General features: G+C 38.7%; 1 protein-coding gene across 1 annotated transcript; it reads left to right on the forward strand.

Annotated features, from left to right (window-relative positions):
- The first annotated feature begins 473 nt into the window (after positions 1–473).
- Positions 474–25,913, forward strand: CTH (cystathionine gamma-lyase). Its single transcript, XM_063298124.1, has 12 exons — positions 474–846; positions 4,149–4,230; positions 4,653–4,748; positions 8,232–8,341; positions 10,824–10,955; positions 14,925–14,982; positions 16,111–16,188; positions 17,910–18,062; positions 18,904–19,025; positions 21,623–21,675; positions 22,846–22,984; positions 24,488–25,913. Exons 1-12 carry the CDS (start codon positions 679–681, stop codon positions 24,512–24,514), a joined length of 1,218 nt encoding a protein of 405 aa, XP_063154194.1. The 5' UTR covers positions 474–678; the 3' UTR covers positions 24,515–25,913.
- Positions 25,914–26,511: the final 598 nt, after the last annotated feature.

Here is a 26,511-nt window from a genome sequence, read left to right on the forward strand (position 1 = left end):
AATGCATTCTTTTTTCCTTCCAGAATGCAGACTCCTCTCTCTCCAGGGATGGTGACATCATTTGTCGACGCTTGTTTGGAAATAGCCAGAGGTGAATTGCTAAAAGGGAGAAGAACCCCAAGTCCGGTCGCAAAGTGACCCCGCCTCCAACACAGCGGGAAGAGGTGAGATGCGGTGGAAGGAATTTCCTCGGCACGATCTGCCGGGCTGTTATCCATCACAGGCAGGAGCGTTTCCTCCCTCCCGTTGACCCCGAAGGATGGGAGGCGCAACGCCCCAACCAACGATCCGGCGCAGTGGCGCCAACCCTCTTTGCTGCCCGCATGCTTGCCAGTCCTTCGACCCCAGGACTAACCGGGCATCGAGCGACGCGCCTCTTTTCCGCCAATCGGACCCTTTGATTGGGCCAGCATAGGGCTGCTGGATCTCCACCCATCGCTGTGTGATGCGACGCTCGGGCCAGCCAACCCGAGCGGAGCGTCCCCGCCTTAAGGCAGTTGATCCTGCCAGCCAGAGCAAGCCGGTAAAGGAGCAACTTGCCGAGGTTATTGCGCCAGCTCAGTCCGAGCGCTGCCCTGCTCACTCGCTCCAATCCGACAGTCCTCCTGCTCCCGAGCCGCTGTTTCGCGTTCCTCGCAGGCAACACCTGTCCGCCGCGGCAGGCAGTGAGCGGGCAGAATGGAGTACGGGAAGGAGAGTGGCTCCAGCTTCCTGCCGCCTTTCAAGCACTTCGCCACGCAGGCTATCCACGTGGGGCAAGAACCCGAACAATGGACCTCGCTGGCTGTGGTGCCCCCGATTTCCCTTTCGACCACGTTCAAGCAGCGCGCGCCCGGGCAGCACAGCGTGAGTGAGGATGGGGAGAGGAAGGCGACGTCGGGTTCGAGGGGCGGGGGCGGTTTTCTCTCCCTCTTTGCCTACTTCTGGCTAAATCCACGAAGAGACTTGAGAAAGCCAACTCGCGCATCATCGCCCAAGCTTCCGTGGATTACAGTCTTGCCGTTTTTCTGACATCACATCGCTCAAGTGCCTGCATCTGTTCCTGTTAAGGGAATTGCACAATTGCTGTCTTGGGTATCTGCCGCCCGGATCTCTTTACTGCCTCCCCGATACTAATTGCATAATGCCATCCTTTCATTCTCAGTTCCTGAAATATTCTGAATTAGGGCTGTAGTATTTTTAAAAAATAGAGAGGGAGGGAGGAACACATGCTCTGTCTCTTACTGTACTCAACTACCGTAAGATAGATTGAGTCTAACTGAAATACATGGTCTGGTTGCACATTTAAAAAAATGACAGAATAGAAAAGCCCAGCAGAGTGATTTATAATCGGAGAGGAAAGATGATGGTTGGTGCAATGTTGATGTGCAATCTAAAGGCCAAACTAGGGGATTATGTGTGCATGCGTGCGTATGTGTGAATACAGTAGTAGCCCTGGTATGTGTCTGCTTTCAGTCAATCCTTTTGGTCTTGTATTCCTGATAAAAATGGACAATCTGTTTTCTTCTCCCCTGAAGCAGCTGTGGCCTTGCTTTGAAGAACAATGTTTCCAGAATACAGGACATGAAATAATGAGTTCAAAGTACAGCCAGGCAGATTCTGATTCTATGTTAGAAAGAGCATCCTAACAGTAGGAGCAGCTGTCAGTGGGACTGATTCCGCAGAGAGGTGGATGGGGTGAAGCAGCCATCTGTTAGGGATGCTGTAATTGGTTTTCTATAGCTTCTTCCAGTTCTAAACTGCAAATTTTCCATACGTTTGCAGTCCAGAACTTGCCTTATTATTCTCCTGACTCTTGCATGCTTTTAAAAACACACCCGGGGAAATTAGTTAGACTTTCAGGTCAGGGAATGTTATTCAGCCTGTTTTTATTGGGGTTAAGAACCCACTGCCTACTCAGGTTTGCAGCTGGCATACATACCTTAGAGTGTGTTTGTTCAGTGTTTAGCACTTCAGCTAAGTCTGGCGTGCCTACTGCACCCATTCTTGGAGATCCAGAACTGGCCACAGCAACAGCAACACATGCTTGAATTACATCCCGTTTCAAATCCCACTCTGTGGCAGTCTGCTTTTGAAATGCGTTCAACTGAACCAGACGACTGCAGCCAGCCTATGACCAAGGCCAATTATAGGAGCATGTAATTCTTATGTAACAACTACTATCCATTTCTGTGGAGAGTTAAAAGGACTTGCTATGACCTTTAAGATCTGATTTGGGAACCAGCTCTTCAAGAAACCATGTATTTACATTTGTGTCTGCCTGCGTTTAAGTTTCTCCTTAGAGGCCCTTCTCTGTCTCATATTGATCAGAAGTACACTTGGTGGGAATGTGGGAAAAGAACATCTCAGCTCTCAAACTTCCTGCTGGTGGAATCTAGGCTTATTCCTTGTTTGTCTGCTTGGTAGAAATACATTTTTCTTCAGATTGACTATGGTGTCCAAGTTGGCTTGTTTTAGACATAGGTTTTCATTGGCAGGTATTATATTGCCCAACAAATTAAATCCTGTTATTCTAATTATAACTTTAATTTTTAATCTGTATTTTGTTGTTAGGCATTGTAAATGCTGTTTTTAATGGAAATGTGAGACACAGATTTATTTAAAAAGGAATTTGAAATAAGAAATTGATTATATCTAGACTATTCCAAAAAATCATGAAGCGACACATTACTTTTTAAAAGTGTTTTTGCTCTAATAAAACAGCAGATTTATTAATTTCTATCTTCTTGATTTCATCTCATTTTTAATTTTTGATGGCATATTTGCAACTTATTTTAAATGAGGGTTTTTAAAAAAAAAAGTTCATTCCCAGTTCCATGTTATAAAAATCATAGTGAAACTTCCAGCTCTCTTTATAATATTTGCATATGTCCAACTACAGTAAAAGTGTTTAATCAGTGTTGAATTTCTGGATCCTTATTATTATAGTTCCGAGTAATTCCAAGGAAATGCTCACTCACTTTAACTAAGCAAAAGCTTAAGGGCAGGACAAAACAAACCTGCCTTGCTATTCTTATGCATTATTCACCACAACATGAATATTTACATAAGGCAGTGGAAACCATTCAAAGTACTGTTTTAGTAATCATGTGCCTGAAATATCATGTTCGATAAAAGTAACATGACAATCATATTTTTAAGCCTTTAAGTGCCCAAACCTTTTTCTTGGTTTTCTGCAGCAGTTTAAGATAGTTAATGTCCAAGAAGACTTTTAATGCATTACTAGTTAACTTATGAATGTTTAGCCAGGTAGGAGCAGTTAAAGCTAAAACAGAAGGATGGTGTAAAAAAATCTTTCCATGACATTTCTGCATGCGTGTGTAATGCCTTATTACTCAATTCTTTTCTGCCTCCTGGCTAATATGCAACAAATCCATTGTTACAGTTTTGCAGAAGATGTATTGAGGCTTGTAAGCAATCAATTCTGATGCAAGAATGACTGTAGATATAATTTATATAGCTATAATGCAAGAAAGCAACATAGATAAGATCAACCATACAGCCAATTTTTTTTCAGTGTGTGTTGCATCTGTAGCCAAGTAAGAAAGTTGGCTTCTGTTAGAGAAGTGCCAGAAGTTTCTTTGTTCATTTTGGCTGAACACGCAGTTCTTGCCCACTTGCTTAAAATTATCTTGCAAAGTAAAATAATATGCATGAGAGGTTTTCTGTTTTTGTTTTTTAAGTAGAGAAAAAGTATTTGTGCATTTCAGGCACCAATCTTGCTTGATTATTTATTTATTTCCAGGACTTATATGGCCGCCTATCCCATACAATGACTCTAGGCGGCTTACAACAATCCATAAAACAAAGGTACCCTTCCTACCATGATGTGTGAACACAGCCATTGTGGCTTAGTCAATAAGCCATGTGGAAACAAGCAATGGCTTAGCATGATGCAGGAACCCAAGTAAGGGTAGGATATTCTTGACGTTTGAGTAATCTAACACTGAATCCTTAAAGAAGTCTCTTCTCATCACTCTCCAACTCAGATCAACTGTGAATTCATTTATATAAAAGTATTTTTAGTTTGTAAAATTTAATCCATAAGTAAAGTGCACGAAGAGCTGCAGTAAATCTTTATGAGCTTCATGCAAATTCCACCAACAACTGATAAAGAAGTTTGACATTCTGTGCCCTCTCTTTTCTAGGGTTTTGAATATAGCCGCTGTGGAAATCCTACTCGTGACTGCTTGGAAAAAGCTGTGGCAGCACTGGATGGTGCCAAATACTGTGAGCCTTCAATATTTTTAATATGAATAGTAATGATTATATTTATTCTTGTATGAAGACTAGCTTCCTGGGAAAGCAACATAAATCTGAAACATAGATATAATCACCTCTGACATTATGAAGGAGCATCATTTCATTTGATCTGTTTTGTTAAATCCAGTAGAAATCTTGTTCTGAGATATTGATACATGTATTAATCCACATCTCCAGACTTGAAATAATGGCTAGAACTTTTGGTTGTACTTAAATCTCTTGAGTTAATTTGTGGGACCAAGCGTCTACTCTTGTCTGAGACTGTATCCATCCAACAAGCAGGTATTCCGGTTCACAGGTGACAGTACCTATTTTCTGTAATGTTTAAATATATGGAAGAATTATTTTATTAATTAATCAAATTTCATTTGCTTCTTTTTTTACTTCAGGTTTAGCATATGCTTCTGGATTAGCAGCAACTGTGAACATTGCACACTTACTGAAGGCAGGAGATACTGTTATTTGTACAGATGATGTCTATGGTGGTAAGCAATCTAGCAGCATGTGTTTTAAACATTCTTGAATGTAATATCTTATGTTGGAATGCAAAAGTGATTTAAATAAATTTACTTAAGTATGTGTATTTATGTTTATCTCTTGGTGATTGCATTATGGAGAATAACTTGACGGTAAACAGCCACAATAGGTCAAATATCTTTAGTGGAGGTGTTCGTATCACTTCTGATGCAATGTATTTTAGACAGAGAGACTTGTCACAGTCAGTTGTAAGTACCAACAGATGGTCTTGTAGCTTGCCCTTAGTCTCACCAAATTCATGAGGGGCCCTATTTATCTCTTTTTATATTGCTTATATGCCTTATGAACTATAGTTATGGGTAGCCCTGTTACAAATATCTGGATACAATAATAGTTTGGGGGTGTGGGATGGGAAAAGGTACTAGATATTCCTCTTCATAAAGACATACCTTGCAGAAAGCTTGCCTTGAAAATGGAGGGATTTTTGTGGATTTGTCTTAGTTCGGTTTTACAAAATCTCCAAATGAATGGTTTTACCAAGCGGTAGTTCTACCAAGGTTTGATAATATAGGCATCCCAGGGAGGGAGTGATGGACTATGCGTTATTATGTTACAATGCAAACACTATAACTTACATACTAGTGACAGACACTGGGAAGTAAACTAGGAAAGGATGGGGTTTGTATCATGATGGTACTGCAAGCATGTCACTTTTCCACAATGGTGCCTAGCTACAAAGGTTTATAGATGATTAATTTATAATGATTCTGTCTTCTGATCTATGATTTAAATTTTAAATGTTTGGGAATTTACAGTAAGAAGTCATGCATTTGATTTACTTTCTCATCTAATCCTTCTCTAGACTGGAGAGCTATGGGTTGTGCTTGTCTTCCAACTAGGAGAAGAGTTGGTTTGGATGACAAGTGCAAACTATACTTTGCTAGTTTGATTGAATTACAGAAAAAACAAACTTTCTGGATAAAGGAAGGCAAAAGTCCATGAACCTAGAGTCTATGAATTGTCAAGTCATGGTATGGCATTGCTGCTTCAGAATGTTTTGAAAATTATGGTTTTGTTACATGTAAATTTGAAAAAAAACCCACTTAAAGCATTTATGGTAATATGTTTACATGCTATTGTACCAAACAGTGCTGATCTGCGATCCTTCTTCCAACTAACTTAGGTGTGAGAAATGGAATCTGCTTTTAACACTGGGATTAGCTTCCCACATACTCTTCAGGAGCATGTGGGGCTTTGAGGAAGTAGAGCTTTGAGGTGGGCTCAGGATGAAACAAGTAAGATGGAAGGCTAAGGGTCAGATGACAAGAGAAGGGAGGAGATACAGGGCAGTGATTTACTTCAGAGCTCAAGGGCCAGACCCAGCAGCCTGGCAGATGAGAGACACCAAATCCTAAGCTAAGGTCTCCATTTGCTATCTGTCATTGGGTTCTGAGCATTACAGATGCTGAGATTTTGGTTGCTCAGTGCTCTTCAGGAAGGTTGGTATTCTATGTCCCATTACTTGTTTAAAGACTGGAGCATTCCTAGCAAGATCCATACCATTCTTTGCACTATGTTTTGTAAATGATCAAACTTGATTCATCTGCAGCTTTTCCACCTGGAATTTAGAGTGATTACTGTGCAATTTTAACATAGTGCAGGCAATGCATTAAATGAGGTAAGGAGCTAATTCAGACATAAAATGGCAGCAATAAAGTTTTACTCTGAACCTTTACACTTGCTCTTTGAAAATAATTACCTTATACCTAATAAGCAAGTATTGCAGATGTACATTTGTATTGGCAAAGGTCCAGATCACTTATCTTAAATGGGGGAATCTCTGAACTGCTGACCTTTCTGCTACTTATGCACAGAATTTCTAGGACAGCAGCCAAGATGGCTTTAGCCATAAACAAAATAGGTATCCATTTACTTCACAGGGTTAGTCATGTAATGTATGCCCCGTGACAGAGTGTCTCACGTAGCAATAGGAGAAGGAAAACATGTTTCCTCAAAAGCAAGCAATATGTTGGATCAATGCCACTGCTAAACATTGCTTCTCTTTTTTTGAGCAGGTGAAGATACTAATAATATTCTGGTTTTTTTTCAAAACGCCAAACAATTGTGTACAATGAGGCGGCAAAATATGAATATACATGGGGAATGTTTTTTTTTCTTTAATTCCTTCTGGAACTCAATATAACAATGCAATTTTCAGCATACATTTGTGTGTAATGAAGAGGATTAGATTTTTTTTTCAAGGAGAATCTATCAGGAGGAGTTGGTCTCCTTCTTAATATACTATTAAAAGTGCCCAAAATTTCTTTAATGGTTTATTTTCTTTATAAGTGAGTGCCATTACCTGGTGCTTGCCTCCAGGAAGATTGGATCCTATTTCAATAACAAAAGTCCTTTCATAATATCTGCCACTTCTCCTAGTTTCTCAGTTAACCTTATTGAGAGGGTGTGTCTGCTCATATACTGTATGCTTTCTAGAGTGCATTGGGATCTTTTTCCCAGAAAGCATGAATAGGTCTGTAGCTTTGAAAATATTCTTTCTGGGAATGCTTGATGACACCATGGCATGCGGACTAGAGCACTTGATACTCTGTACTGGAGCACAGTCAAGTTGATGAAAGATCCCAGACATCTGTAAAGTTGTTTACAGAAATTTCAGTAGTCCAAGTAGCTTTAAAAAAAGAAAATGCAGATTGCAATCCTAACTTCAGTACTGTCCCCCCAAAGTGCTCTCCTAAGGGTGGAGCCAAACATTTTCACCATCTTTTCTGTCTTTTGGGTGCCTTAAGCCTTTCAGGTGCTTATGATACTTGTTTCATCTCTTAAAATTCCTGAACTCTATGTGTGTAGCCCTCTATGCAGAAAGCAAAGCCTGGTTCATTCCTCCAGCACATGGAAATTGCCATCCCTGTTCTACATGTTGCACAATATTGCCAGTTTCAGATGCCAAAGACCTAGCAGGTACAGAAGAATCATGTAACCCTTCTACAGAAGAGAATTCAAAATCTACTCTGGTATTGGCTTCATCAAGTGGCATCTGCCATCCAGGATCTCAGGAAAGCTTTCTTAGCATCTTCTTCTGGATTCTTGTTATATGGAGGATGACCAGAAGATGAATCTGGGATCTTTTATAGGCAAAGCTGTAGTTGGTATTCTACTAATTGAGTATTTTTCTCTCAAGTACTTGGTTTCTTCTGTTCTGCAGTCTGCAGAGTTTCTGCACTGATCAATAGGATAGCTCTTGACACTTTTTTTTAAGGCAGGAGAGAAATATGTTAATAAGATATTAATGTAATAATAAATATTCAAATTCCATCAGCAGTGTTTAATATCAGTATTATTTGAAGCTCTTATAGTACTGGAGATGTCATTCATTCCGAACGGGTGAAACAATATAGAGTTTAGTGGCACATTCTCCCTAATGACGTTAATGTGACATGCAGACAATAAAGATGAGTCTCTTTCCATCCTAGGTACAAATAGATATTTTCGAAGGATAGCAACAGATATGGGTCTAAATGCTGTTTTTGTTGACTGCACCAAACTGGAATGCCTCGAGGCTGCAATTACACCAGAGACCAAGGTAATATTGGGAAACCAGTAAAATAACATTCCCAACATGACTGTATGGCAGCCTAGGAATTCCTGCTGTGTACACAAAATTGGGTATTAGTGTCTATTTTGCTAAACATGAAAGTCAGTATATGTCTCACAACTCTGCTCTGATCTCATGCATGTGATTCAACATACCTCCAGCCATCTACTCAGACTGGATGAATTTATTTAGGGACAATGTTCAGGAAGGACCATTTCCTACAGAGATTTGTGCTGTACCTGCAGGAATGGCTACAGCACACATGTGTGGAACGGGTGTGGTTATTTTTCCAGTTCTCATGATCAGCTACAAAGATTCTGCATCATGCATGGATAGGGTTTATGTTTAGCTAAACTGATCAAAGCAAAAAGGTAGAAAGAGATTAAGATGATATAACACACTTTCCTTTATACAGACTGTGCTGCACTAAATTCCTCTTGTTTGGTACAAGAAGGGGTATGATGTAAATTTAACAACTGGCTTCTTTGCCAGTGTTGGTAAGTACAGTATAAGCTGAATAACATTAATCTGTCAAGCTAGAAAGCTGTGGGAAAATTGCATGGTTTTTTTCCACCACCCAAATGTGTCGTAATACAAGTGGAGCAGTAAAACCTTGAGCCTATTTTAAAATGGTTAGAACCTGTCTGGATCTTCATGATCATTTCCAGGACTTTCATAAGAATCCAGAAAACAGGTGTAAAAGGAATGCCAGGCAGATCTTAAGTGCTGGTGGAGGCTTCCTAAAGCTCTTTCAAAGCTCTGTGAGAGACCATGGTGAGATTTTTATTTATTTATTATTCAAATTTAATACCGCCCATCTCCCCCAAAAGAGGGACTCTGGGCGGTTTACAATAATATCAGACTACGATCATAAACGTTAAAATCTCATAAAACCAGACACATTACAATTATTATAAAATGCAATAAATAAATATAAAATCCAAGAGGGTATAAAATTCCAAGCTGGTGGGAGGGACTCTAGGGTGCGAGCCACCCCCAAGAATAGTTACCCACTTCCTGCGCCAGGTGAGATGGCAGAACCGTCTTCAGGGCCTTCTGGAAGGTCAGGAGATTTTTAGTAGCTTAAACATTCCAGTTGAGCTGATGGAAAGGATTCTTCATTCCTTTTTAATAGGTTTGGAGAATTCAGTATCCCTTATTGCTGAGGCTTCCATGTTCCATGCAGATTCCTCATGCCCCTATTTTTTTTTCTCACAATGAATCTATGAGCTAGATTAAGCTGAGAGTTAGTGACTGGCCCACAATAGTAACAAGTGAGAACCTGGGTCTCTAGTCATGGTCCAGGTCTTGTCCCACTATTAGCTTCTTCTAGACATGATTGTTATGGGACTGTAGGCCTCATAAGAAATGATGCAGTTTGTTTACTTTTTTAGGGACCTTTGCGTAGGGAGCCTCCTCTGTGTCTTTAGCTGACAGCTTCAAATATAGAGTTTTGCCAAATATTTATTTCAGTGGGGGATACAAGCTAACTCTGTGCAGATTGTATAGAATAAGATACACTTTTTGGTTGGGTAATTTTGACTTAATTGTGGAATGGTTTGTTAGGGTAGCCTTAGTGCCTATAAGTAGCACATTTACTGTAGAACTCTTTGGGTGAAATGACTGGATGATAATTCCCCCTTCTTCCCCTGCCTTAACAAGCTTCTTACAAATCCGGAGGTTCTCTGTCATTTAGTCTACTCTAGCCTTGGTTCAGTGACTTCTGTGCAGAACTGAAGGCTGTCCCCTGTTGGCTAGTAAGGCAGTAGAACTGACACATAGATGATATCATTGTGGGATGTGGAGATAACTGGTTGTAACTTTTTGAAGGATTTAAAACATAACATTGGATGGTGTTACAAAATAAATAGAATCTTATATGCAATATCAGAGCACGCATCTGTGGAGACCACACAGGAGCAAGATCAAATATTTTCTAACTACTTTAGTAGAATGTATTCTGCACACATGGACTCACACTTATGCATACAGTACACCTTCCAAAAGTTAAGAGAAAGGGATGGTGAGAAAGATAGAAAACCTTTCTTACCTGCTGACCAATTGGCAAAAGGAGATTGCAACGAGTTCTTAGATTCGGAAAGAGGGAAGGGGCATCAGCTCCCAAGCTGCGTTTTTAAGGTAGGTAGTTTTAAAGTGCTACCTACACAAGCCAGCTCTATCTCAGGGCAATTCTAGAAAAAGTTGAAATATTTAAAAGTTATAAATATGTTTCCATGGGATCACTTGAACTGACCAATATTAAATAATAAATTTCCCAAGCTTCCTTATACAGTTTAGGGAAGTAATAATGAAATAAGGGGTCTTATATCTGAAAAAGAGAAAGTTCTTGATATTTTCTTTCAGTGTTCAATGTTTTTAAAAAAGTATGAATGGAAAATAAGAATATACTCTGAAGTGGATAATTGCAAAATAATATATATATAATATCCTTCTTTTCCCAAAATAACAGCTTGTATGGATCGAAACACCAACAAATCCAACACTGAAAGTTGTTGATATTCAAGGATGTGCGAACATTGTTCATGAACACAAAGGAGTTATTTTAGCAGTAGACAATACTTTTATGTCTGCATATTTCCAGGTAAGTCAATTTTCATTGGTTTGCTATGTCTGCTTTTATTTGTATAGCACATTTAACCTATTAAATACTTGACATTCTTTTACTCTTATGCCTCTATGATTCTCCTTTTTACAAAGGGGGAAAATAAAATGACCAGGTGAATGTTGCACAAGGGCAAAAGTAGGACCTGAAGTTGGATATACAAAATTCATTTGTTTGTTTGTTTATTTATTTGGCTTCTAAACCTCAGCTATTCTAGACAGTGCATATAAACTAAAACCCATAATAAGAGAGTATGAAGTTCTAGTTGCCCTAAGAGTAATTTTTAAAATATCTGGATATGAAAATGTCTCTGATTGGCATGAAAAGGACTGTGCTGTAGGCCTCAAACCATCTCTTTGGAGAGGTCATGACACATCACTACCAACTATAGTCACCTATTTCTCCTCACATGGTGGAACATACCACAAAGGGCTCATATGAAAAGTAGTTCTGGGGAGGCAGATATCAGAAGAGACTCTCCAATAAAGACATCAGGAATTCTGTTAATACTTGACCCTCTTTTGTAGAGTGAAGCCGTAACCTAAATACACTTTACTGAGTGAGTTCCACCAGACATGGTGGATTTTATTTCTGAGTTAAGATGCAGAGGTTGCACTGAGGACCAACAAATATAGGGCTGAAAGATGAAGGTGCAGACACTCTAATTTAGTATTTTATTGGAAAACAGGAAGTATTGTCATGGGTAGTAATAACAAGGCTACACTGCGGCAGCCTTTAGAAAATGAGGTGGCAAATGGAACAATTTTAATTCCATAGAATTAGAATTGTGACAGTGCCTGAACCTATAATCTAACCATTCTCCAGCTAAACATTCCTAATAGAGTAGCTAACATAATAGAGGGAAATAATTCCACTAATACAAATTGCTATGGAGTACTGAAGAGGATAAAATATATTTATTTATTATATCAGTTTATATAGCCTCCCATCTCACAATTGCAACTGTAGGTGGTGCATATAGGATTAAAACCAGCAAAACAGAACATTGATACTCTGTCATAACATTCTAACCTTATGAACACATACAGCCATACTTTCTGAAAGCCATATTTTCTAGGCCTAGAAGTGTTTCCATTGCTGTACTTAGCCCAGAGGTCAATCTGATTAGCACTGAAACAAGAGCTTGGCAATTAATCATATCTTACTCCCTTAGAATCTATCTATCTACCACCAGGCTTCTGACCCCCCCCCCCATGCAATATCTTTAAATCTAGATAATACATAGTGATAACCAAGAAATTGATTCACTTTGGCATGTTCCCTGGCTTCTGTCTAAACATGGATTTCAATAAAGCCATGAAGCTTATTAAACAAAGATTAGAAGACATTGAACTTCAGCATAATTATTTATTTATTAATCAAATTTATTACTGCCCATCTCCCCCTGAGGAGGGACTCTGGGCGGTCCCAGAGGATAATCTAGCAGCAATCCCCAGGTTAGATCATATCCTCAGTGATTCAAGGGAACCATAACCTGCATGCTATTTATTTAAGTCATCCTTTAGCCATTACCAGTGGGCTTTTTCCAAAACATGCTTTAATGCTCTCCCTTCTGCAGCTGTGAACAGCAGATATAAAGGAATCATAGAAATCATACTGTAGCACTTAGGCAACACCCCTGTTCCTTTGGTGAAATTGAAACCTTAGAACATGTTTTTCTGAGGTACAAGTTCTAGGCGGAAATGTGTTCTCAACTAATCCACCTTCTAATGGAAAGACTGCCTGGACACCCAATGTTATCTAGAAGTTTTCTTAAATGGCATGTGTCCTGAAATCACCCTTGTAATTGCTAAGTTTTGTGCCTTAGTCATAAGGCTGTGACATATCCAGACTTGGTAATAGAAGTACACTACATATTAAACTGTTAAAATGCTATTATGTTTTTGGATTGTACTAGAGTAGTTTTATACTGGACCTTAATAAAAAATGATGATGTAAACAGAACACAGCAAAAAAAATAAGAAAAAGTAAATGGCAGCCAAGGACAAACCCAACTCCACCCAAGAAAGACAAACTCATAGCGACAGGCTTATCTCATGCCTGAGGAAACATCCAAGACTTCAAGGAGATAGCAAAGAAGGGGAAGGTTGATTTTTTGCTTAAACACAATATAGGCCCTAAAGTGCAAATTAAGGGGAAACCCCCACATCATTTATTTTCTATGAAAGTTTATGGGAAAGGGAAAAACAAAAAGCTGGCTCACATGTACTGCAAAGCCATTATGTGCTTTTGGTTTGAATAAGGTGTCACCTTACCCACTCTGGCTTAGTATTATGTAGGAGCAGACTAGTATGGCTAAATATTTTGACTTTGCATTATTTTTGAATAGACCATAGTAGCAGTAATAGTAATGTGCCCCTCCACCCCACCCCAAGATACTGTTGCTCTGGCACTGAGCCTCTTCCAGACTGCAGCAGTTGAGGAGGGATCCACAGCCACTTCTCCCTTGCTGCTGCCACAGCAATGGCCCTAACTCCATGAGGGTCTTCCCTCACCCCTTTAGTCACTGCAAAGGGACCAAGGTCATGGCGGACTCAGTAGCAACAGCGAAGAGAAGGCCAATCCAGCCCAGTCTGGTAGGTTATTGACCCAAGAAGACTCCTCCACCATCCAGTTTAAACAATACCTCTGACCATCCACAATATGCTAAAATCCTCCCCACAGCAGATATCCAAAGCTTCTGATTAGTGCAAGAAACAAGATAATATTGCTGAGTGAAAGGATTGTGCTAAATCACCAATAGGCAAACCGAGCTCCTTGGATTATGATGCAGCAGGGTATCTGACCATCTGATCTGACCATCCACAATATGCTAAAATCCTCCATACAAGCATCCCGGCTCAGCGCCATGACAGGGGAAAAAGAAACAAGCAAAACACTTAATCTAACATCCAGGGGTGGGACTCCAGCCACCCTAGCCTAAGAGAACAGCCAGGTTTTATGGCCCTTTGGAACACCAACAAGATATTGTGAATTAGTGTGTTTCCTACTATATTGTTTTTATATTCTCTGGTGTACTGTGAGCTGCCCAGATTCATTTGGAGTCAGGCAGCATCCAATCCAATCCATAAATTGAATTTATTCCCTGCTTTGCTTTTGGGTGGTAAAATGGTCTTGTGAAAGAGTGTCCAAGAATATATCAGTGGGCCAGATTCTGAAGAAGTTGGGATCTGGAAACTGAGCACATTGTTGGGGCAAAAAAGCACTTTCACAACATCTTGTCTGCTGTTATTTAAAAGAAATCAGCTGGCATTTGAAAACTAGATACTGAGAAGCTGAAACGTATGGAGGGTACATAAGGTGCTTTGATGCCTCTTCCCTTTTTAAAGACTTGACAGGCTCTTTCATTATCAAAGACGTGACCTTGTAGGATCAACTTATTTATTGCTTTTATCATTTCCCACAATTCATGCTATAAGCTCCTGACAGCTAGTCATTTCAATTCACAAATCTGAGAGGAAAGGAAGGGTGAAGTAAAATAATGTATGCAAAGCACTTTAGTATGCTGTGTGGTTGGATTTGGATTTAAATCTGGTCCTAAGGTCAAATCAAACACCTGGTTGATAATGGCACTCTGAGTTTCTTCAGCCTGGCCCTGCATGCTGATAAGCAGGGAGATTTGGGTCACACCAGATGGGAAAAGAGAGGAGTGAATTCAGTCTTGAACTGAGAGCTGTGTTTTCACTTCCTTTCTCTTATTGTTTGTTCTTCCATAGGTGATACTCAATTTCTCCTCCCTTTAAACCTTTTCAGATTTACACTCATTGAAGTGTCAGTGAAAAATCACCCTTTCCCCAATAGGTTACCCTCTGTGTAGCAGGAATTGCTTGAAATTCTTGCTTGCAATATGCCTCAGTGTTCATTGGTAATTTGTATTGATTTTCTCGACAGAAAAGGAAATACATCTCTTATTTTGTTCTCTTTTAGCGTCCTTTGTCTTTAGGAGCAGACATTTGTATGTATTCAGCAACCAAATACATGAATGGTAAGTGTTTGGACATTATATTAGACTTGCATGTTATGCTGATCTTTATTTTGTAGTGAACAATAATAATGATGCTTTCTATACATGTCCAAGTCTTTTTTTTATACACCATCAGATCTTTATTTTATTCATTTTGAAAATGAAAATGAGATTGTGTCTTATCATGTAATTCATAAACATATAATGCATTTCCTCTTCTCCTAACATGGCATTTGTAGTCAGTGGTTGTTGCTTAGATTAATTTTCTTTAATAATATATTTTTAAATGTAACTAAAATTAGCACAAGGTGAAGATATATCTGAATATTTTTCGTATTTGGATGGATAAGTATAGTCTTCTTTTAAAGGGTATTTGAATTTTTAATTTTTTTCCTGGGAACTAGACAAATATTTGAAAGCCACATTGTTTCTAATTGATCCAGGACTGACAGAATCTTTCATATGCTACTGGTGATAATCTGGGCTTTCTTTGAACATCATCTGTGCCTCCTATGTCCAACATTGTTTTAAAAGCTTCTCTTAGCTTACCTTAGAGAATCATGTCATTGCAACCAAGTGTAAACTTTAGCTAAGCAGCTTTAAGAACATGGCACCCCAAGCAGAAATCTGGTATCATGGCTTGAAATTTCATTGGAATAACAGAATAATATCAAAGCCTGGTAAATGTGATGTGGAAACTGGTCCATGCGTAGCACCTGCAGATGCACGGACCAGTTACCACATCACATTTACCAGGCTTATTATTAAGCAAATAACACAAGAAATAACACAACCCGCTGGCTCTTCCCTCTGTGGTATCGTAACCTAGGCTAGTGTGAAATGTGAATGCTAGACTGTTGCTTTTCCCATTTGTAGAAATCTGAGAACAAGATCATAAAAAATCTAAAATCAATCAGTGGCTTTGCTCGGTTGTTTTCCAGTCAAATAAAACCATAATCCAGTGTTTGGCTATTATTCCACTTTAGGCTAACCATAGATGCTCACTAGTATCCACTTGTGGGAGAAATTAGTTGTCATGAGCGAGCATGTTCACTGTTTCATTGTCAACCTACATGTGTGATATTTGAACATGGTCAGCCATTTTATTTAAATAAATAGAATTGATCACTTGCCTGTTTGTATTTTTAGGACATAGTGATGTAGTAATGGGATTGGTTTCAGTAAATGACAATGAACTCCACGAAAAACTCAGATTCTTGCAATATTGTGAGTATGAATAGAAAATACCAAAAAGTGTGGTTTGTAGATTTTTTAAAGTACTGTAGCTATGCTGGACATCCATTAAAAAAATCTCTAGCAAAATTGATTCATTATCTCTTTAGTCAGGCCTTTATCATCCCACCCATAGTATAGAAAAAACACTGTAAATTTTACACAGAAAATTGTTATTAATTGGTGTTTACTATTTTTTTTAACACTTTGTAGTTTTTAACACTTTGATGGTGCTTGTTGGGAGGGATAAAAAAGATCATAAGAAAAAACTGTAATCTAAAAAAATAAGTACTCTAGCGACTAAAAAAAATTAGTCAAAATAGATGTGACTCTGCACACCTGAACCTGGGATTTCCTATCAGTTTTGTTTTGTACTTCAAAGCAGTTTCAGAACACTCCCTTAAAAAAAATAATCTGGGACAGTGCTACGAAGAGAGGTTAATTTTCCATTTTTGCATTTTCTCACTCAAAATTAATTTCCATCTCCTTTGACTCTACTGTTAAAGTACACCCCCATCCCTTAGTAGAACACGAGCTTGTGGATTGCATCTGATTTGGGCAGACATATTATTGCCTAATGTTGACTTGCAAATAGCTCATCTTCCCCAGATTAGGGGGCTTCGTAAGCAAGTTTGGACATTTAGTCACTTGCGACAGCAAATCCAAACAAGCCTATCTCCATGGAAATAGAAGCACAATTACAAATAATCTTTTTATGATCTCCAAAATCAACTGCCTGGGTCAGCTGCTTAACTGCCTAAGTATAGGTTCTGCCTTCTATTACTTGTTTTCAGACCAAGCAGGATGTATAGTATGTGAGCATAGAATAAATACTGGTAAAGCCATAGTTCTGATGCTAATTCAAACCTCAGAACTGCTCACAGCCACAAGGTCACCAGAACATGCATTTTTGAATCAGAACTCTTATTAAGATACAGTATTTTGAATTCATGATTTGGGTGCTTTTTAAGTTGAAAAGCAGAATAACTATTTGAAATACATCAATGTGGTTTATTCTGGATGTATAAATATATTCTGAAGAATCAGCAAAATAGTGTTTGGTCAGTTCCATCAAATATTTACTGCAGAGGTTCTCAAAATATGGGTTGGGACCATCTGGGGGGTCACGAAGAATGTGGGAGGGTTACAATAATTTTTTAGCCCTTGAGGAAGTGAGATGGGAACACTATCAAACCTCAAGCTGGATTTTGTTAGTCACTTTGCCTGCACAAGCCAGCAGTTGGGGATTGTTGTGGTTGCAAAGTCTGAGAAGCTCTGTGATATACTGACTCAAATTTAATTATTTAAAAAATGACATATTTATAGTCCAACCATAACACCAATGAAATCATGAATGGATTCGTTGGGGGAATCAAACTCATTTATCATTTTATGAAGTCACAGGACTGCAAAGTTTGAGAACTATTGACTTATCCAATGATGCTGAAAAGCCATTTCAGAATATGCTGCTTGGAAGCATCTAAACTGCTCTGATTACTGTTTTATTATTTAATTCCTTGCATGTTTTAATTACTGTATCTATTTTATATATTCCAAGTACTATTCAACCATTTTATATTGTTATTTTAATGTATAATAGACTACCCAGGGGATACCTCCATTCTAACAATTGGCATATCTTTTAAAAAATGATAAATTCATATTAAAAATGCAATATCCTGGAAAGAGAATAATATCTGTATTTTATTTTATAGCCATTGGAGCAATTCCATCTCCTTTTGATTGCTACCTCTGCAACCGAGGTTTAAAGACTTTGCCAATCCGCATGAAACAGCATTTTCACAACGCGTTGACTGTGGCCCAATACCTTGAGTCAGATCCAAGGGTTGAAAAAGTCATTTTCCCTGGTATGTTGTCCTTACATAACCCGGAAGTCTTCCTAGAAGGATTTTTTGCATAACACGCTGGGCAGGACCTGAAAAGCTGCCTGACTAAAGCTCCAATCCTTTACAATCATTTGTAAAGCCTCCTAAAGCTGGTTGCTTCCATACCCATTTCATAGTCATGATCTCCTCCTGCTGCACATCATCTTGATTCCATAAGTCTGATTTTTAAAAAAATTTTACACACTCAGTATTCCCAAAGGGCTCCTAGTGTTACAAAGCAAAAATCATTATGAAGCAATGCTCTTTTGTCTTTTTTAAAAAATAATTTTATTAAGAATTATATTAAACAGATAAAACTAATACAAGAACCTAATACAAAAATATATAAAAAAGAAAAAAATATTAAAGTGCAGAACACTCCCACAAAAAAAAAAAAAAACAAATAAAGGAGGAAAGAATAATAATAAATTTCCCCCTTTGTCCCCAGCAAGTATATTCAACATTAACAACTTATCACTATTTCTTAAAATACAACCAAATGCATCTTCATTCCTCTCCTTATTAATCTGGTGAGGAATGGAGAACTAACGCTCCACATTTTCTCAAGCAATGACCTTTTTTCAGTGGATTTCCTCTGAGGGAAAAATGAGGAAAGGAATATTGGAAAAAGATGGGGGGATTGCAGATAGGGGGTGTCATCATCCCCTAGATGCCCCCATACAGTGTGGTTGATAAGACTAGGCAATTAGACAGGAAAAGCCACACCTGGAAACATCTGCGCATGTCAGCCCTTGAATTTGTTTGTGTGAATTAAAAGTAATAATACAGGCTGGGTTGTTTGTACATGTATGATTCATTGCAGGATTGCAGTCACACCCACAGTATGACCTGATGAAACGTCAGTGCACAGGCTGCCCAGGAATGATTTCCTTTTACATCAAAGGAAACCTTGAACATGCGTCTAGATTCCTTAAAAACTTGAAGGTAAAACCTATCATTGTACACTGCCTTTAAAAGAGCAACACCACTGTCTTGTGACTTTGTCAGGATTTGTGTACTGCAGAATAAGTTGGTGGTCCTTTCTTCCCTGCTGAAGCCATTATGGATTTTGAAGATTTGTGGCAGCTCCCAAAAATGTAAATAGCCCGTGTATTTATGGGAAGTGGCAGTGGCACTAATGAAAGGGAAGGGAATGGTGTATCAGGATGAATGGGAGGTGCTCAGTCAAGCAATATGAGCCATGTAATAGCACTCTAGCAGCTGCTCTGCCATCTTCCCCCACAATTATAAATGGAACTTTGAAAGCAAAACAGCTTTTGCTGATGTAACAGTGGCTTGGTGCTTCTAAAATCTGACACACATTTGACTTCAGAAGATGCCAAATCACTGCATTGTCAGCATATATCACTGGAAAAGCATTCACTTTTAAATATAGCTGTACAATCAAATCTCTTGGATATCTACTAGTTGGGTATTGGTTTGTAGCCATTGGCTGTGGCCAGATGTGATTTTCTTTATCAGCAGTTGCTGGCTAGATTAACATATGTTTAATTAAATGTTCCTTCTGTTTGGTGACAGTATTTGTGAATACTGCAAAACCATCCCAAGAAGCAACAGCATGGAGGATGTGTATTATATTCTAATTGGGGTTGGGGCTGGTAAGAATATGTTAACAACTGGGATTTTGAGATTAAAGCACCATTTTATCTGTAATCCAGTGTTTCCCAGTCTTTCCAACTTCCAGGTGTGTGGAGTTCAACTCCCAGAATTCCCCAGCCATTATGGCTACTGTTGAACATTCTGAGAACTGAACTCCACACCTCCAGAGGTTGACAAGGCTGGGAAATCACTGCTCTAGTTATTGGATGGACAATGTGTGGCGCACATTTACATGCCTTACTTTTGTGATCCTCAGAACACTCTTAGTTCACACCACTGAACTTTGGCAGCAAAATGACAGATTTTCTGTGATGCTAATGTTTTGCTAAAATGAAAGTCCAGTGTTCAATCACTACAAGGCTTAATGGAACCATTTTGACCTTTTTTAAACCTCCTCCTCCACTGACTGAACATTTTCAGTCTCCCCCATCTTGTATTGCACCACTAGTTAAATTCTTGGAGCCAAAATAGTAGTCTTAAAAGTGTCATTCCTGCTCTTGCTCAATTCCTAGGCCCATATCAAAGTGTTTTATTGCCATTTTATGAATAAAAGTCAACTGACTATTGAATCTTATTTTCACACACAGCATCCAAGATAGTAACCTAACTTAGAGAATAGAGAGCAGGCCAATGGGGAGGCCCCTCTTTGCTTTCATGTCTGAGGTAATCCTTCTGTCTGACGGCCATGCCTGCCTTGTTGGCCACTGAAAACCTTTTGAGTAGCAGTATCTTGTTGTTCTCATATGCAGGCTGTGACAAGTTTACAGTGAAAAGGAATTTCACAGAGGAAGATCCCTGAAAATACCTGAGGTCGCTTTATACTCTTGAAAGTACCAGTACTAGGATCATAATGTGTGAGGCACTTCTGACTCTAAAAAAATAAGGGGAAGAAATGGCCAGAATATCAGACAGTGTTTTTGTGCTGTCTTGATGATGTTGTTGGTTCTACACTTTTGCCTGCAAGGCCAATATTGCCATAGCTGAACAGGCAGTAGCTGTCTTGTCTCGCAAACAGAGCCTTATTCTTCCATCAGATGAGGCCATTCCAATCTTCCATCCCTGCATGCAATGCAAGCACATCCTTTTGCATTTGATTGACTTGTCCCGGATTGTGTGGGACTTCTGTGGGATTGCATGGAGTGGGTTTGCTGCAGGCTCTTTTCTTACCAGGCAAAAGCTTTGTGAAACTGGGTAGAGAAACCATATATTGCCACCAATCTTGTCATGCAGAAAAGCATTTGTTTGGAAGACTGGGGAGAAGTACATTCTCTCTTAAATTTCATAGGTAAAAGGTAAAGGTTTCCCTTGACATAAAGTCCAGTCGTGTCCGACTCTAGGGGGCGGTGCTCATCTCCGTTTCTAAGCCTTAGAGCCGGCGTTGTCCCTAGGGACACTTCCGGGTCATGTGGCCAGCATGACTCACGGAATGCCGTTACCTTCCCGCCGAAGCGGTACCAATTAATCTACTCACATTTGCATGTTTTCGAACTGCTTGGTGTGCAGGAGCTGGGACTAGCAACGGGAGCTCACCCTGCCACGCGGTTTCGAACCGCCAACCTTCCAATCGACAGCTCAGCGGTTTAACCCGCAGCGCCACCGCGTTTCAGATTCCTGGAATTTATCCTTTGAGGTTAAAAAGCAACTTAGCATCCGTGACAGATATCACATTCTTAAACTTTGTATTTTCAAGAGAAGGTGGCCTAAAATGAAAGCAAATTTGTGCCTCTGTTTGATGCAGTATGTTGCATTTCTTGCATCTCTATTATTTATTTTGTAAAAACAGTTCTTTATGTCTGCTCTGTCCATTTGCTTTTACTAGGCTAACACACAATTAAGTTTGCATAGGACTAAATTGCATGCCTTAAAATAAATTTTTTAATCAATATTAGTTGAAATATAACATTTTATATTCCTTTCTCTAGCTTTTTACCCTGGCTGAAAGTCTGGGAGGATACGAAAGTCTAGCAGAGCATCCGTAAGTAAATTTTTCTGAAATCTCTTAATAAATATTATGCCGACATTTATCAAAATATTTGATACTTTAATATTACTGTTATTACTCCATCTAAAGAATATGAATTTCCTAACATCGTCCTTTCAGAAGTAAAGATGTCAGTTTAAAAACAAAGGTGCGTCTGACTCACACCATGGTCTTCTCAATTGCCACATATGGCTGTGAAAGTTGGACATTAAAAAAGGAAGGTAGAAGAAGAATTGATGCATTTGAATTGTGGTGTTGGTGAAGATTATTGAAAATACCATGGAGTGCCAGAAGAACAAACAAATCAGTTTTAGAAGAAATACAACCAGAATGTTCCCTAGAGGTGAAGATAACTAGGCTTAGACTCTCATAGACTCTACTTTGGGCACATCGTCAGGAAAGAACGATTGCTTGAAAAGGAGATCAAGTTTGGTAAAGTTGAGGGCCAGTGGAAAAGAGGAAGACCTTCAGTGTGATGGATTGATACAATCACAGCAACAATGGATGCAGACATTGGAACAGTCAGGCATACGGCGCAAGACTGAACAGCATTTCATTCTGTTATACATAGGGTTGCCATGAGTTGCGAACAACTCGACGGCAACTAACAACAACAACATCATCACTCTTGCAAAGTTTACTTGGTGACTATCTCTTCTTCCTTGCTCACCCTTATGGATGTTCCTCTTCTTCTCTGTGGTAAAAAAGCTACCATTCTTCAAATATCTAGAGAAGTGCTTCTCAACCTTAGTGACTTTAAGAGATATGGACTTCAACTTCCAGAATTCCATAGCCAGCATTGCCAAGGTTGAAAAACACTGATCTAGACATCTACACATATTGTACAGTATCTTTGTATCTCAACTTTTCTTGAAGGAGGTCAGAGCAGTACATGTGGCAGGGCCTTGCAAAGGTTAGCTTGCAGGGATGGTCAAAAAGTAGAAAAAACCAAAATCTGCATTTGGAGGATGTTCCACAATGCCAGCCCATGAATGCGACCTGAGTTCTTTTTTTTTTTTTTCCAAATTCAGGAAAAAAAATTACTGCCGTTTTGCAAATGGATTGGTAGTAGGAGCTCACTTTTTGCTATATATAATTCGTGGTGCTAGCTGGTGTGTTTCTCTTGTTTATAATTCTGCACTCACAGTATTTGTTCTTCTCCAGTGCAATCATGACTCATGCCTCAGTTCCAAAGGCAGACCGAGAGGCCCTTGGAATATCAGATACTTTGATTCGCATATCTATTGGATTGGAAGACTCGGAAGATTTATTGGAAGACTTGGACCAAGCTCTGAAAGCAGCAGTAAGTCACTTCATACTATACACACCTCATAATGCACACAGTATTTTATTAACTCCTTATAATTCCTCTATATCTTCAGCAAAAATAGTATTTTTTGTAATTCTGATATTCATTTGGTCAAATAAATTGTAAAAATATAGCACACTTATTCCATCAATATATATATAATTGCTTTTATTTACATGTAGATACTTAATTTCACTTTCTTCCTACTCAGCTTTACTGATTACTGTTTATTTGGGTATTCCTTAGTATCACCATTTAATTTTTCTGTCTGATTCCATGTATGGCTACTAGCCATTATGACTATGCAGCTATTTTCAGTATTAAGGCAGTATACTTCTGAATACCAATGGCTAGGAACATGATTGGAAGAATGCTATTGCTTGTGGGATTCCCAAAGACATCTTCATCTTTGGGAATCCCATAACAGAATAAAATGCTGAATTTGATAAACCTTATATCTAATCCACCATGGCTTTTATCATTGTTCCTTGTTTAGCCATTGTACAAAATTCACCTTGTGAAAACTATAATGATGAAAACAGTCCTATAGCAACACACTAATTCTGCTTTTATATGAGCTGAAGACAGAGTGCAGAGTAGCATATACTTTCTCCAGCTACTTGGCTGCAGCAAGGATTGCTGTCCAATTATCATGGAAGAGGATGTATGCTGAGGAGGGCAAGAAATAGTAAGCATCTAGAGGAGGAGTACAGGCTGAGAAGACCATTTCTGTTACTTGAAAACAAAAGATCAAGAAACCCAAAGAGAAGCAAATAGCATGACATGCATCATATAGACCTCTGGGGGCATCATGCTGAAAACCTTAGAGTTGGAATAAACATTTTTAAAAAAACACTTAAAAAGCAATCATAGTGTAGTGATTAAGGCACTGTTTCTCAACCTTGGCAACTTTAAGACATGTGGACTTCAGCTCCCAGAATTCCCCAGCCATGGGGAAATTGAGGTCCACATGTCTTCCATGAGGAGTTGAAATCCACATGTCTCAACCTTGGTAGAGAAACACTGGATTAAGGTGTTGGACTACGAGTGGGGAGACTCAGGTCATAGTTCTCTCTGGAAGCCAGCTGGGTGACCTTTGGCCATTCCCTCTCTCTCAGCCCTAATCAGTGTCAGGGTCTGCAGCAAACCAGCTGAAAACCAAACACACATCCCTCCCATTATCACACAATGCATTGATAGCTTTACTGTGTGAACTGTGCAAACACAGTGCAAAACATATGGACCCTGTGACCAAGCAGGACAAATACTAGGAACAACCACTTGCAAACCAGTCAGAATTACTTTGATGTGTACGACGATTGCCTGAAAAATAAATATTCTTCATTTTTCTATTAGAATGTTTATGATGTCATGAAAGAAAGCAGCTTGACTCTGAAAGCCTGAAATATTGTTCAATCCTTTCTGTGTTCCAAATGTCTCCTTTGACAGTTGAAAGAAAACTACTGATGCAATTTTACTTATTTTCTCTTTCTACAGATTCCTGATTACAGAATCCGTAACTAGGAGTCTTACACTTGAAGCTGTAATGGATTAATTTGCAAAGCAATGGAAGGAAGATTAATTGGCTGCTCAGTCATTCATGAATTTCCACTGGATTTGATTTATGGAAAACTGAGAAAACATTGTGGGTGCTTGTTGATATCCTCAGCTCACTGAATCTGCAAAGACTTTCAAATGGGCCATTTCCTAATCATTTGCTTCTTTTAATTTTAAGAATCAAAATATCCATCTTTATTTTTAATAGTAGCTTTCAGATTACTATGATTCACATTCAGGAATATCTGTGTTCATCTGTTAATTTTGATATTTGTTCAGCATATGCTGTTGTTACTTGGGGCTAAGATGAGCTGCAAATCAGGACTTTGCTTAATAATGCATATGAAGCCCTTTAATGATTAGAAAGTGCTATATAAATATTATGCAACAGTTTTCAAACAGTGTTGTGTCAGTGCATCAGATTCCTCCTTCTCTCTTTACTTGTGATGCAGAGTTTTTAAAGTTGATACCTGATGCAAACAAGTCACAACCCTGTTTCAGATACAACCCCCCCCAAATTTTGTTGATTTTGCAAACCTTTCCCATTTGTATTATCTCAAATTTCCATGCCAACTGAAATGCAATACCTTCTGCAATTTAGTGGCATGGTTTCCCACTTAAGAAATGTACACAGCATTGTGGATATTAAGGGCAAAGACAAATAAAAATGTGTATATTAAGAATGAGCACTCACAAAAATATATAATAACAAAATGTACTTTAAAAATGCATGCACTAGGAAGATGCATATATTTGGGGAGGTGCCCACAAAAAGAATGTATACACATTTTTATGTTTGTTATTTATCAAGTTCACAAACTGATGCAGACATGGATGGAAATAAACTTATGGTCTGAAAATGTGAATCTGAGGAAAGCTTAATGACCAGATCTGTTATTTCTCTTTACTGTTCAATACTGAAAATATGAAGCAAAATTAATTATACAACACCATATGTGTCACTTTTTAAAAGTTAAGTATTGAATTTGATTTGATGTCTCTTTTGATTATCTATCTATATATTTAATTATATTTTTGATTATATTCCTTGTCTTGAAGTTCTGAAATTCTTGGTAAGTTAGTTATTTGAGATTAAATACTGTTTCCATAAGCAATATACTACGAAGTCCATGTGCACGTGGATTATCCATGAAGTTGATTGATTTTAGGTCCAATTTACCTGAAGAGTTGTTTAGAAAAAAAAGTAGGTGTGTGAAAATCTAAAAATTATAGTTGCAGAATTCTTTTCTATGTTTGGCCTTGTTGTATTAGCTCCCTTATATTTCAGTCCTTCAAGAAATCTTGTGATGAGGTGTTGGGGTAGATAGATATTAAAATAAGAAATTAAACCAACAATTGGGACCTATCCAGGATAATTTCTAATCTCCTTGTGCGTTTTGAATTGTACTCTCTCTGCCAACAATCTCTGCAAGCTTCTGGTTATTTACACATACGCACACACACAGACACGTAGAGACATATTCAAAGATAATTCAATTAAATCAGTAATTTTATAAATACTGCAATTAGGAGATCACTAATATTGAAAATTCTGTTGGTAATTCAGCTATGGAAAAATGCTGTTCTGAAAAGCGGATGCAATTTAAAGATGTCATCACACAGACTGCAACAACTGTACTCAGACTGAAAACTTGGGTGCATCAGGACTGGTTTGATGAAAACCATGAGACCATTTCAGCAGCCCTCCAGGCCAAGAACAAGGCCTATGTAGACTGGCAGAGTGATCCATCATCTGTCTCAAAGAAAAACAAGTTTAAGCACCTGCAGCCCAAAGTACAGATGGAACTGCGAGAAATGCAGGACGAGTGGTGGCAGAGAAAGGCTGAGCAGGTGGAACACTATGCAGACATGCATGTCACCAGAGAGTTCTTCAGTGCCATAAAGCCAGGTTATGGTCCTTCTAAATAAGGATGCTCCCCTTGCTGTCATCTGATGGGTCAAGC

The sequence above is a fragment of the Candoia aspera genome, chromosome 3, assembly GCF_035149785.1.
Source record: "Candoia aspera isolate rCanAsp1 chromosome 3, rCanAsp1.hap2, whole genome shotgun sequence".
Taxonomy (NCBI): Eukaryota; Metazoa; Chordata; class Lepidosauria; order Squamata; family Boidae; genus Candoia; species Candoia aspera.

Bases quoted from the DNA above. Each gene is read 5' to 3' on its own strand.
- CTH (XM_063298124.1), top strand. From the start codon at position 679: ATGGAGTACGGGAAGGAGAGTGGCTCCAGCTTCCTGCCGCCTTTCAAG. The intron at 14,983-16,110 runs GTAAGTGTTTGG...TTGTATTTTTAG, and splicing joins AGCAACCAAATACATGAATG to GACATAGTGATGTAGTAATG. The intron at 16,189-17,909 runs GTGAGTATGAAT...TTTATTTTATAG, and splicing joins ACTCAGATTCTTGCAATATT to CCATTGGAGCAATTCCATCT.